Source organism: Penaeus japonicus, unplaced genomic scaffold (assembly GCF_977035675.1).
Source record: "Penaeus japonicus unplaced genomic scaffold, GWHDUDI00000001_assembly GWHDUDI00000001, whole genome shotgun sequence".
NCBI lineage: Eukaryota > Metazoa > Arthropoda > Malacostraca > Decapoda > Penaeidae > Penaeus > Penaeus japonicus.
This window is the reverse complement of record NW_028234403.1, coordinates 34,854,270-34,866,769: the sequence shown is the minus strand read 5'-3', so window position 1 is coordinate 34,866,769 and position 12,500 is coordinate 34,854,270. Positions and strand designations below refer to the sequence as shown.

General features: G+C 36.3%; 1 protein-coding gene across 5 annotated transcripts in view; it reads left to right on the top strand.

Moving 5' to 3' along the window:
• The window catches only part of snama (something that sticks like glue), a 53,544-nt gene that overhangs the window by 7,177 nt on the left and 33,867 nt on the right, over nt 1–12,500 (top strand). For all 5 annotated transcript variants that reach the window (XM_043024665.2, XM_086539407.1, XM_043024664.2 and 2 more), the window contains exons 2-4: nt 2,694–2,860; nt 3,944–4,034; nt 4,204–4,258. In XM_043024665.2, coding sequence (XP_042880599.2) covers nt 2,695–2,860; nt 3,944–4,034; nt 4,204–4,258 — 312 coding nt within the window. In that variant the 5' untranslated portion in view covers nt 2,694. The remainder of the gene's footprint in view (nt 1–2,693; nt 2,861–3,943; nt 4,035–4,203; nt 4,259–12,500) is intronic.

Sequence of the window (12,500 nt, the reverse complement as noted above, 5' to 3'; positions counted from 1 at the left end):
CATACTGATATGTCATGTTGAATGTGAATTGGGGAATGTGAAAGTTGATCTGGATGAATTATGCCATGCAATACCAGAAATACTATTTTGCACTTTCAATGTTTCATTCACAACAAAAATGAGGTAGTAACCAAAACCATGATTGGGTTGGGGAGAGGTGGGGCTACAAGATGAATGGGCTTTGGGGATGTTATATTGAGTGTGACTAGGAAACTTGCCAGATAGTACCACTTTTAATAGTTTGTTGGTTATTTATTAGTGTCATTCACAGTGAAAGAAAGTTATTTAGAGCTCCTACAACATGGTCAGATAATTCTGATGTGTAGAACTGTTAAACAAATGTAAACCATCCCAATGTTTTTCTTTCTTATGCTCTGATACCATGGTGTTTTTTTTACAATCCAAAACAAACTAAACCATAGCTATCCCCAGCCTTGCCCTGTAGCTGATCTATTTATGTGACAGGATTGGATATATAGTGTCAGTGTATGCCCCCCCCCCTCTTTTTTAACAGATAGATGGCTCTACAAAGCTTTTTCACCAAGGAGTCAATGAAAGGTCTAGCTGACCTCACTTGCATACTCCTTTCCTTGAATTATTGCAAAAGTTTTCATTGTTTACTATTGTTATTACTGTTATGGTATTAATGATGGTAATAATATTGATAGCAATGATATTAGTAATGGGAATGATTTATTTTTCCTAGAAAATTGAATGAAAGGGGTGAACAGGTGAGGTCAGGTAGCTCTTTGAAATGACTTCTTGGTGATTCTACACTTGTTGAACCATCTGTGGGTAAATAAAAGTTATAACAGAAAACATAATGGGTGGCGTACGTCCCTGTCGGGAATGTATAATTGATAAAACAATTAAGTATTAGATATGTCCTCTATGACAGTTGTACTATGAAAATAAAACCAGAGAAATAAATCTAATGAAAGAAATTGATAGTCACTTTGGCCTATAAGCCTCAATTGCTCCATCATGTATGTTCTGACTTGGAACTATCTCTAGATATCAATAGGAGATTAACATAAAGGAACTGTTCAAATTTCTTCTTCATATTCTGTTTACTGCTTTCCATGTTAACACCATCATGCCTAAAACTTGTTTACCCTGACATAAATAGCAATATGCTTAATTATTCTGTGAATGATAATAGTAAATAGCCTTTATGATTATAGTTCTGCTGGTGGTTGAGAATTATTTGTAATCAAAGCCAGGACGGGCAAAGAGCTTTTTAGGTAAGCAGTCTTGTCTTCTATGGGTAATAAAATGAATATCAAACAGCTGGACCATAAATAAGAATGAGGTTCACTGTCTCTGTCTTTGAGTTACCAATGGGATGGTCAGGATGGACTCTTAGCTTGTAAATGATTTGACTTGCATGTCCCATAAAACTACCAGAACTGATGTTATACAGGAATTTTTATGAATCTTTGGGATTTTGTTTTAGTTGACATTCTCTTACATCTATGTGTGTGTGTGCACATATCACCCAATCCTCAATTATGCCATAATTACTTCTCAGTTACTTCGCATTGTATGAATCACACAAAGTTCTTTAATATTAAAGACTTTAAAAACATCCTAACATGTCTTTCAGTGGCCTATGTCCATATGTACTACTGCAATAGCCAACAAACCTCTATTGCATTTATACTGGCATGATAGCACTTGGAGACCTTTGTGGCAATCTATCATCCAAGTAAGGAACCAGTCAAAGCTATATCATGCTAGTAGATATGTGATAGAGGAATGTATTCTCTTCCTTGTATATGTATGTGTAAGAAAAGGAAAATGATTGTAATAGAAAATATATAAGTAGAACCTACAATTGTTTTACAATCCTTGCTCATAGGCAAAGGACATGAGAATTGATTTTTGCAACATCCCTTACCCTGCATTATACATGCTATTCAAAGTAAGATGTGGAGATAGTGGCATTTGATAAATTTTTGAAAGAAATACCTGAGAAAAACAACAAAAGCAGTAGTGGTGGGACAAATGCACAAATGTGATGACAAAGTGTTAAATTTTTTCTCATACCTGATTCATAACACATTCATACACCATCTATCACAATCCCCTGTCTCCTTTGTTTAGAACCTCTCTCATTTCCATTCATAAACCTCCTGATGTAGCTGAACTACACACAACCCCCCACCTCATGTATTTTATATGTATTTAAGTGATTGATTTATTTATCAAGTTACAAATGTAATTCTTTTCATTATTTAGGTTTTATTCACACAATCATTTTTTACTTTTTCACTCATATTTCTCCCAACAATGAAGGGCATACTTGCCTTTAATAGATGTTGAAAATTGAGGGATGATTCCTGGTTGGGGAGTGCAAAGATGGCCTTGTGAATTGTGGTCTTTTGAGTCTAAAGTGACCAAAATTCTAGATAAGATATGACAGGTATTATTATGATGATATTCAGTACATTTAAGTATTGGATATTAGTTTGTCTTTATTTTTCTACTTCTTTACCAAGAGAGGAGATTGTTGTCATAATTAGTTTCATTCTATGTTGACGTACAGTTATATGAAGACACAGTAACTCGTAGCAAAAAATGTACCTGTACTGGTTGGCAATCAATAGTGTAGATTTTAGACATTTTAAGTAGTAATATTTTTTTCTGAACACTGGAAATGTTATTTAAATCACTGTGTTGGTCTGTTCCAGGATGTCGGTGCATTACAAATTTAAGTCGGCTGTCGAGTACGACACGCTGCCAGTGGATGGAGTCCACATCAGTTTAGGGGACCTCAAAGAGGCCATTATACAACAGAAGAGGCTTGGAAGAGGACAGCCATATGACCTACAGATCACCAATGCAGAGACCAAGGAAGGTAAGAATAGATCCATCCATGTTTTATATTTTTTATGAACCCAATCACCTGGCGCACTGGCCAGGAGGATAGCCAAGACAAAATATCTCATCCCCAGTGGCAGATGTCTTGTCACCTGTTGTTAACGGGTTAATGCTTATTTCACGCAAAATCTGAAGTGCATTTTGGTGAAGTGTATCCAAACATTTGAATTGTGCCAATAAGTTTTGCGGCCTCTTAACCCATTAGCAGCGGATGGCATGATTTGGTGCAAAGGCAGAGTCGGTGATAGACGCGGATCGCGACCAATGGGTTAAGTACACTGTCAACTAATGGAGCTCTGACCTCATGTGGTCTTGCTTTTCCTTTTGAGTGTGGGTGGAGGAGGAGGAGCGGGGGAATAATGTTGTTTTTCCAACGCTGGTAATTACATACTGTGTCCTTTATAGGGTTAACCTAAACATTGTGATAACTAATGTTTGGAAAAGAATTCTGGGATATTATTTGCTGAACCATAGACTTATTGTTAATAGTAAATGTTTTATGTGACTGAATTTATGTAAATCAAACTATCTGTTTGGGAACAAGTTTTAGGAAAAGTTTGGATATTACTCTAGCAATGTACAGCAATCATCCATTTTATTTTTCTTTGAAAAATGGATAGGAAATGGCTACAATTTTGCACCCAAGTTTTCTCTTCAATCTTCTTCTTCTTCTTCTTCCTCTTCCTCTGCTTGGGACTTGAATTGTTCAAGTTTCTTGTATTGTGGGTAGGAAATTATTTTGATAAAATTACATAGTAACTTTCACTTATGAGATAACAACCAGTGCAAATTAAGTATTGACTAAATTAAAAATTTATTGTAAATTTAAAGAAATGTGTTCATTTTCAAGTGAAAGTGGGAATGTACAATACACTGAGATGCGTATTTAGGACACTTCTGATTCAAGCATTTGCAAGATGTTGAAGCTGGTCTTTTAGTTTGTACATTGATTTAGTATTTTTACCAAGATTTTTTATTTTTTAACAATACTCATATTATGTATAGGCTTGATACAATCAAATAGTCCACATGTTATAATTCTTGTTTTCCCTCCTTGCAGTTTACACAGATGAGAAGACGCTCATCCCAAAGAATTCATCCCTGATTGTTGCAAGAGTGCCTATTGATCCTGCACTCATGAAGAAGCCATGGTAAGTTTCATAGTGGTATTTTATGTATATTTATAGATATGAATGATTTAGTTATTCTCACTGGTCTAAAGATTGAAAAAAATCATACTTCTTACATTATCTCTATTGTGTTTTCTTCCTATGTTTATTGAGAGCTTCCAGGCTAATATCCTTTTTTCTTCTTCAACAGGGAGAACAAGGAACCTACAGCCCTGCTACTATCCAACCCTTCAAACCTGATGAACGTATGTAACAGTGGATCCGCTGTGCAACTTACTTTACCTCCAGCCGGGTAACACCTATTTATCTAGTTTTTAAGTGGATGACTTTTGGAGTGAAAAGGCTGAAGCAGAAGCGCTGTCACAAGTGCTGCTGGCCACACTCATAAAATACCATGGTGGGCCTTCGCGGTGTCACCTGGTTGTATACTCTGAGGACAGTATGAAGCTGCCCTCTTACATACATCCAAAATACCTTTTTTTCCAGTATTTCATAATTTTGATTTATTAATATATATATATTTTTTACTTATTATTTCTCTCTGTAGACCTTTGAAAACTTTTCCCCCTCCCCAATGGGTTGTTATTGCAACAAATTTGTTCTTGTAAACTGTGTAGCAAATTGTCACTCTTAATTTTACACACTGGATGACTAACCAACAAGATCAAATAATCCTGTGTGTAAAGTTGAGGTAGACATAATATTTTCGATATTTATCATTTACTTTACTTCGTAGCAGCCAAGGAACGTACATTGCTTAGAATGAGATATTGAAATGGATTAAGATATTTATTTGTCATGAACAGTGAATTGATCATGATTTTTTGTCATGTCTAATAAGTATTTATATTCCTGTATGTTTTGTATGATGTAGCCAATAAAACTTTAACCTGAGGTGTCTGCTATTTGGTCGAACATTGCCGTTCTCTTTGGGTTAAAGCTTTGAAACCCCATTATTTTGCAAATTTAAAACATACACATGCCATAGCAATTTGTGGTTATGACATCCAAGGAATATTGCTTGCCACAGTTACACTTTTTGAACTACAAATATTGGATTACATATATTATGGACACACTGCACTGTGTTGCATCTAGATCAGGGATTTTCCGAGAAGCCTGGACATGAACCTAAACTGTCTTGTTTTGTTATGATATGGAAAGCTTACTATCTTGTGCCTTTGTGTATAGTTAAATAAAGATGTTTTTGTTCACTGTGGTGTAGTTTTCTGTTAGTCATTAACAAAAGCTACCTCAGTGCTTTAAGATAATTTTTATCATTATGGTCTATGATGTTATTGTGTGAAAAACTACTTTCTATTTTTGAAGAGGGAACTGCTACTTCATATCAAATTACTGCCTAAGTCTTGACTATGGGAATGGGATATTTATTGATGTAACTTTATTTATTATTATTTTCTTTTTTAATTTGATTTTTTTTTTTTAAGAATTTATTTGATTTAATTACTTTTTTAGTTGTTTGAATAACAACATGTACCACCTGAGGCCTAAGATTTATTGCATATGTTTGTGATTATTTAAGTAAATGTGTAATTATTAGTGATATTTCTTGTTTAAAGGTTAGTTGACTGAATTACAAGAATCTTGTTGATGAATCTTATGGTTTTACACAACCCAACCATTTTTATAAAATTTCTGCTGAAATGAATTTAACTTTTTTTTATTTTTTATTTTTTATTTTATTTTTTCCATTTACTAACTGAAATGGATGAGAAATAACAACTATGGTTATATAAAGGAAAAGCATGTAGAGGATACTGAATGAATATCTCAGTATTACAGTTTGAATAAGAACTTGTCTGATATTCAACTATAATTTTCCCTCAAGAGTTTCATTTTTTAATGTCATTGAACAAATGCATATTACTAAAATAAAGTTTTAAAAGTTTGAAATACTGTGACAAGGAAGAAATTACATGGAAAAAGAAAGTAATTGGAATATTTGATTTTAAGCTCAGGTTTTGGATTCAGCCCTTTTTATAACTAAGAGAATAATAAAGTGAAACTAAAATCCTTCAGATATCTCTAGCTGACCTGGCCATAATAGTGAAAGTAATTGCATTAATTTAAAAAAAATAAATACCTAAGCCTAGATTTTCTCTGTACCTGTGTTTGATATAGGTATCTGTTTGCTTGAAACCTGGGCTTAAAGGAAAATGTTTCATAACAGATGGTAATGTAAAGAAGGATAAAAGTATGCCTACTCAATTTTGCTACCTGTAAAGAGAGTCGTCATCCGTTAATGACTAAGACTTTGCTAAAGTTCCATAGCTTTCACACTTTTATCCTGATATACAAAAGAAATAGAAGTATGATGATACAGATTATTTGCAAAGATTTCAAAATCACAGCTATTATTAATTAATTTTTGTTCAAGCTGCAAAATAGAAAACACACGAGGTGTAACTTAGAAATAGATTGATTTATAGGTTGTCTCTTCCTGCTGCTAGATTCTTTCTCTTTTAGAAAACTTTTTCTTGGGTCCCTTTCTTTTCTGCCTCTTACTCTTTCCATCACTATCTCACACGCACACACACTCACTCTCACTCTCACTCACACTCACACTCACACTCACTCTCACTCTCTCACTCACACTCACTCTCTCACACTCACACACACACTCACAGTCAGCTAAAACAAAGCTTCACTCACACAAAATATCAATTTCTTTCACATTTACTTCATACAAGTAGTTATCCATCTTGAGGAGCAAATACGACTCTCTAACATAAAAACTGCAGTTTGCTATGGAATATACTTATTAAATATGCCACTAACAGAAAAACAAACTGGATTTTGAAATTCCCAACACAGGCCAATGATTTCACTTGCATGTCAAATATCCATATAGACTTTCCACAAAGCCAGCCACAGGTATGAGTATAGTGTCAAAGTGACACTGACACACAGGGGAAAGGGGAGGGGGAGGTGTGAGTGTGTGTGTATGTGTGTTTTTGTGAGAGAGAGAGTGAGTGGGAGTGGGTGATTGTCTCACTCACTCACACTCACTCTCTCACTCACTCACTCTCTCACACTCACACTCACACTCACACTCACACTCACACTCACACTCACACTCACATTCACTCTCACACTCTCTCTCACACTCACACTCACTCTCTCACACACACACACACACACACACTCTCTCTCTCTCTCTCTCTCTCTCTCTCTCTCTCTCTCTCTCTCTCTCTCTCTCTCTCTCTCTCTCTCTCTCTCTCTCTCTCTCTCTCTCTCTCTCTCTCTCTCTCTCTCTCTCTCTTTCTCTCTCTCTCTCTCACCTCTCCATTACCTCTCTCCCTTTCCATTATTATTAATTGCAGAATTTCCTCAATGAATCGTATGAATTACATATTCAGCAAGATTTTGCTTATCTTTCTACTCAGTTGGAATAACAAAACTTTAACAAGAAAATGAATGCTGGGAAAGGCACCATATTTTCTTTGTTTTTTACAAACACAAAATAATATTATCATTGCTTGACTGAAGTGGCATTTAATATATGTGAAGGCAAGGCATCTAATAGAATTTGGTTCCTTTCTATGACCTCATTTTACGTAAGTTTCTGGGGCCTTGGCTAAAGATGGTTCTGATTTTGGGACCACTAATGATACTGGAGCTGTTATACTGCTAGTAGGACTGTTACTAGTACAGACATCTATCTAGTGACTCCAGTATTTGTGCCATGTCTGCAGTTATTATAACCAGTTTTACAAACTATGTTCAAGAAAATGCACTTCATATATACCAACTTTAACCCCCTTTTATTATTAACTGTATATTGTTGCTATTATCAACTCAACATTGTGTGTGTGTGTGTGTGTGTGTGTGTGTGTGTGTGTGTGTGTGTGTGTGTGTGTGTTTGAGAGTGAGTGAATGAGTGAGACACTCACTCTCTCATATACACACACACACACACACACACACTCACACCTCCCCCTCCCCTTTCCCCTGTGTGTCAGTGTCACTTTGACACTATACTCATACCTGTGGCTGGCTTTGTGGAAGGTCTATATGGATATTTGACATGCAAGTGAAATCATTGGCCTGTGTTGGGAATTTCAAAATCCAGTTTGTTTTTCTGTTAGTGGCATATTTAATAAGTATATTCCATAGCAAACTGCAGTTTTTATGTTAGACAGCTGTATTCTAAGTCCCTAAGCACGCCGTGTACATGACATGAATATGCCGCGTATGGTATTCTAGAAACGCGGGTTCATGGCAAAAGCGTGGCAAAAGCGTGGAAAGTATTGGAACAATCGTGGAAACTCCGTGACAAGGGGGTAGGCGTGTCACGATAATTACACGGGTGAAAAATATTATATTTTTACTGTACTTTTTCTTACCAATACTTCATATGAGCATACTATGTTTGGAAAGTAACATCTATATTGGATATATTCGGCATCATTGTCCTAGACTTGGATTACAAACTCTTTTAGGAAAACATGGATTCTATGCTGATTTTGAGTTTGTTTACCTTTTGGTGGACTTTTCGAAGGAGTGTGAAGTTAAATGAATGGTAAAAGTAGTCAGGAACGTAAAGTTAACGTATATAATTATATGGAATATGTATACATTAAATCTATATCTATGATATATTAAAGATACGCATATATGTACAGTATATACAAAGACAAAATAAGGAAGATCTATTCATAAACACACGATCCTTCTCATCCCGTTTGTTTAGATCGAGCGTAGAGTGAATTACCAACGGCGGGTTCATGAAATGGTTGTCAGTTCTTTAACTAGGAACAAGTACAACGACTGATTCATACCAAAATTGTACTATCTTTTGTTAATGCTACTTATGATTGTAGTTTCTCTTATGAATTTGTCGTTTGGACAGTGCCATTCATCTGAAACATGTTAACTTTGGAATGGTTGGTAAACCTGAAGCAGCTGACACAAATGTGCCACGCTTTTGCGTCCTAGATTACCACATTCGTGACACGAACACGACATGGACACAACATGAACATGACATGGCCACGACACGCAGAAAACGTCTAAGAATACGGCTGATAGAGTCGTATTTGCTCCTCAAGATGGATAACTACTTGTATGAAGTAAATGTGAAAGATATTGAAAATTTGTGTGAGTGAGGCTTTGTTTTAGCTTATTTAAATAAATAACTCAATTTTCAAGTATATGTGAGGTTTTATCTTCTTTCATATCCTTATTTATTTATTCGTGGCAACATTGCTCAACGTCTTTTTCCCTCCCCTTCAAAAAATTGACAACTGATTTAGAATAATGTTTGATTCCTAATTTCCAAATAGCAATTATTTTGCTCTTAATCTCATCATATTTTACAAAAATGAAGAACTTGAGTTTTTTTTAGGGGGGAATTCCCTTCTGAACCTCATTTTAAGTGAGGAGATATGAACTAAACAAGTTCTGTCAGTCTATAATTCAGAGGTTGGCAACTACAGCCTGTTTGGTGGACCTGTACTGCCACTCAAAATTATCTAGTGTCCTGTCACCTTCTGCCACCCAGCTTTTCACCATATATTAACCCATTGCCAATGGGGCTATTTTGGCTCCAAATGGTCTAAACCCCAGGTTATTTAAAACACTTAAATCTAATACCTCGGGCTATTGGCCCGCTCTGGCCACGGCTAAGTGCTACATGCCTGGTCACCTGGCATGCCAGCCAAAAGGATCATGATAAAATTCCTCATCCCTGGCAGCTGGTCCTGTTACCACTCGATGTGATATCTTGTCACCCAGCGTTAATGGGTTCACCCCTTCACCCATTATGGACAGGTGTTATGACATACATGAAGCAGGAGCTTTGGCCTGACTACAGGCGTCATGACGTATATGACGTTTGGGGATTTTGGATTACCGTGCTATGAGGAAGGAGTGAGTGAGGATGACTATTGCAGCCATAATTACTATAACTACTGTTATACTAAGCAAACCTAACATCCAAAACCTAGATGGCACCACTTTCTTTTTGGACCAGCAGGAGAGAGATCCTTGAATGACACTCATCCACGGTCTCTAGCAAGCACTAACTATATAAAGCGATGGCACATAACAAGATGTGCTCTAAAGTACCACAGATGAAGGATGTGCAGGCAGATCGAGAAGAGGAAGGTGACTCCAACCAATGCCCAGTGTCTACAATGTGCTCCTGTACCAGTGGGGATGCCTTTTCTGTGGCAAACTCAGTCATAAGTACAGGTTCCCTACCTCTTCATGTTGTCCTCACTGATTATAAAAAAAAATAAAGTTGCTTTTTGTACTCCCATAGAACAGTAATACTTCTATCACACTGTTTATAAAGAAAAGATGAGCTCATATGGATCTTATACTACAATTTTAGTCAACTGCAGCATTGATAGAGCCTGTCATATGACAAATATGTCTCTAAACACTATAAAACACTAAAATGAAACAAAAATGGCTCTAGTTTTACAATAAATGACAGAGTGGGGAGAGTCGAAGTATGTTGCGTGAAGCTGCCTTGCTCTAAAATAGAACCCATCCTGGAGACTGGGCAAGCGAATCTATCACCCGTCTGCAATGGATTAATACCGAGTAACGTGATGTTCATGTCATGGCTTTTTATGGTCTTCACGCTAGGCGATTGTGCGTGAGGTGGCTGGCCTCAGCTTGCAAATAGCCCAGGATGACCAGCTGTAGCCAAATTGGCTTCATTGTTCTTTGGTTAAGAGACTTATCAGCTATACAATGCATCAGATTTGATCCTAATGAATGTATAAATTTATTTGCAAAATATTACTTGAAAGGCTATTTCTACTTTATCAGTCTTAATTATCATCTGCCATAATGGTGGATATGGCCTGCCACTAGCATGTAAATATGGCCTGTGGCCCCCATGTGAAGCAAGGTTGCCAACCCGTTTTGAATATTATAAAGAGAATTGTTAGGTCTATAGAGATTTTATGGAATATACCAAAGATGAATGATACCTGCAAGTAAGTACTAGATGGGTCTGACAATAGTGAACCAGTGTAATACAACAATATCATTAGTCTGCAAGGAATATATTTATCTATGTGAGGGATACTCTTCATAGGTGTGGACAGAGAGCCCCTGTGTTTGACAGCTTTTATTATTTCTAGATGAAATAGTACCATGAATTAAATATCAGTATTTTCAAGTAGATTCTTATACATACTTCACTTTCAAAATAATAATTTTGAATTTCTACTTAGTTGAAAGAAATGCTAAATGCAATGATTTGAATACTAGATTCATCGAGAGTTAGGTCACATTGTAAAACATTCAGAAACTAGGGAGAGGTTGATTAATTATAATATGCACCCTGTATTTAGGGGTGGTTGGTTGAAGATGTAGAGGACACGGCAAACTGCTTTTATTCCTGCTTGATGAAGGGAAGTAGTTGTGTTTTTAAGTCGCACAATTGAGGTTTTGATGTGTAGGTTGAAGAAATACAACTTTTTTTTTTTCTTTCTTTCTTTTGCAAGCTGAGTTATAATCGATTCCCCCCCATATCTGTGTCAGATCATAAGGCAGCACACCCTTTAACCCATTCACGCCGGGGTGATTCCGGCTCTGAATGGTCATAATGCTGGGGTTTTTGAACGCATAAGCCATAATGTCTCGAGATTCTCGGGCGCACAAGCCGTGAGCCTAGGCTGCCCACACGCTCACCCTGAGTGCCAGCCTTGCCCATCACAGGCGTCTGACGCAAAAAACGCGAAACGTGTCAGCTCGTCATCCGGTGCGAATGGGTTAAAAGTTAAAGATAAAGCTAAACTAATGCCATTTTTAAGTCAACAGCCCAAAATTAGTTAAAATTAGTTTTCAAATTGAAAATGATAAGTTTTTTAGTTGTCAAGTTCTGTTGTTACTACACACTGCCAACAGAACAGAATTTCAATTATTTTGAGGTAATATATCTGATGGTTGGACAATTCTCAAGAGATTTTTTAACATCAAATCAAAGATTATCTGGGCTTCCATTTTATGTATATAATTTTTTAGTAATAACAATGGATGCATTTAGATTTCAATTTGATATGGGAATTACACAAGAGTGAATAATCTGCAATTATGATCTGTTGCAAGGTATGAGTGCATACAAGTAAGGAAGGATTATGTCACAGTATCTCAGTTTGGCAAATGGAGGATTATACCCTGTTCTCTACAACATCATCCCCCCACTGTCTTTGAGAGAGAGAGAGAGAGAGAGAGAGAATGGTGGCTATGTCACTGAGCAGAATGAGGTCTCTGGCATTTTTCTAAAGTTACCTCTACCATCCATACTACCTTCTCTATTGCACTTGCGTCATATTTGGCACTATTGTCAGAAATCCACAGTGGAATGTAATAAAATTCTGAAAATATTCACTGGTGTTAACTTGACCTTAACTGTTGAAATGTTAAATATTTTTCAACCTGTACAATAGTCTCAGGATAGTAAATGTATGTTAATTGCTTGTGTATTGGTGCTGACACGTTGTC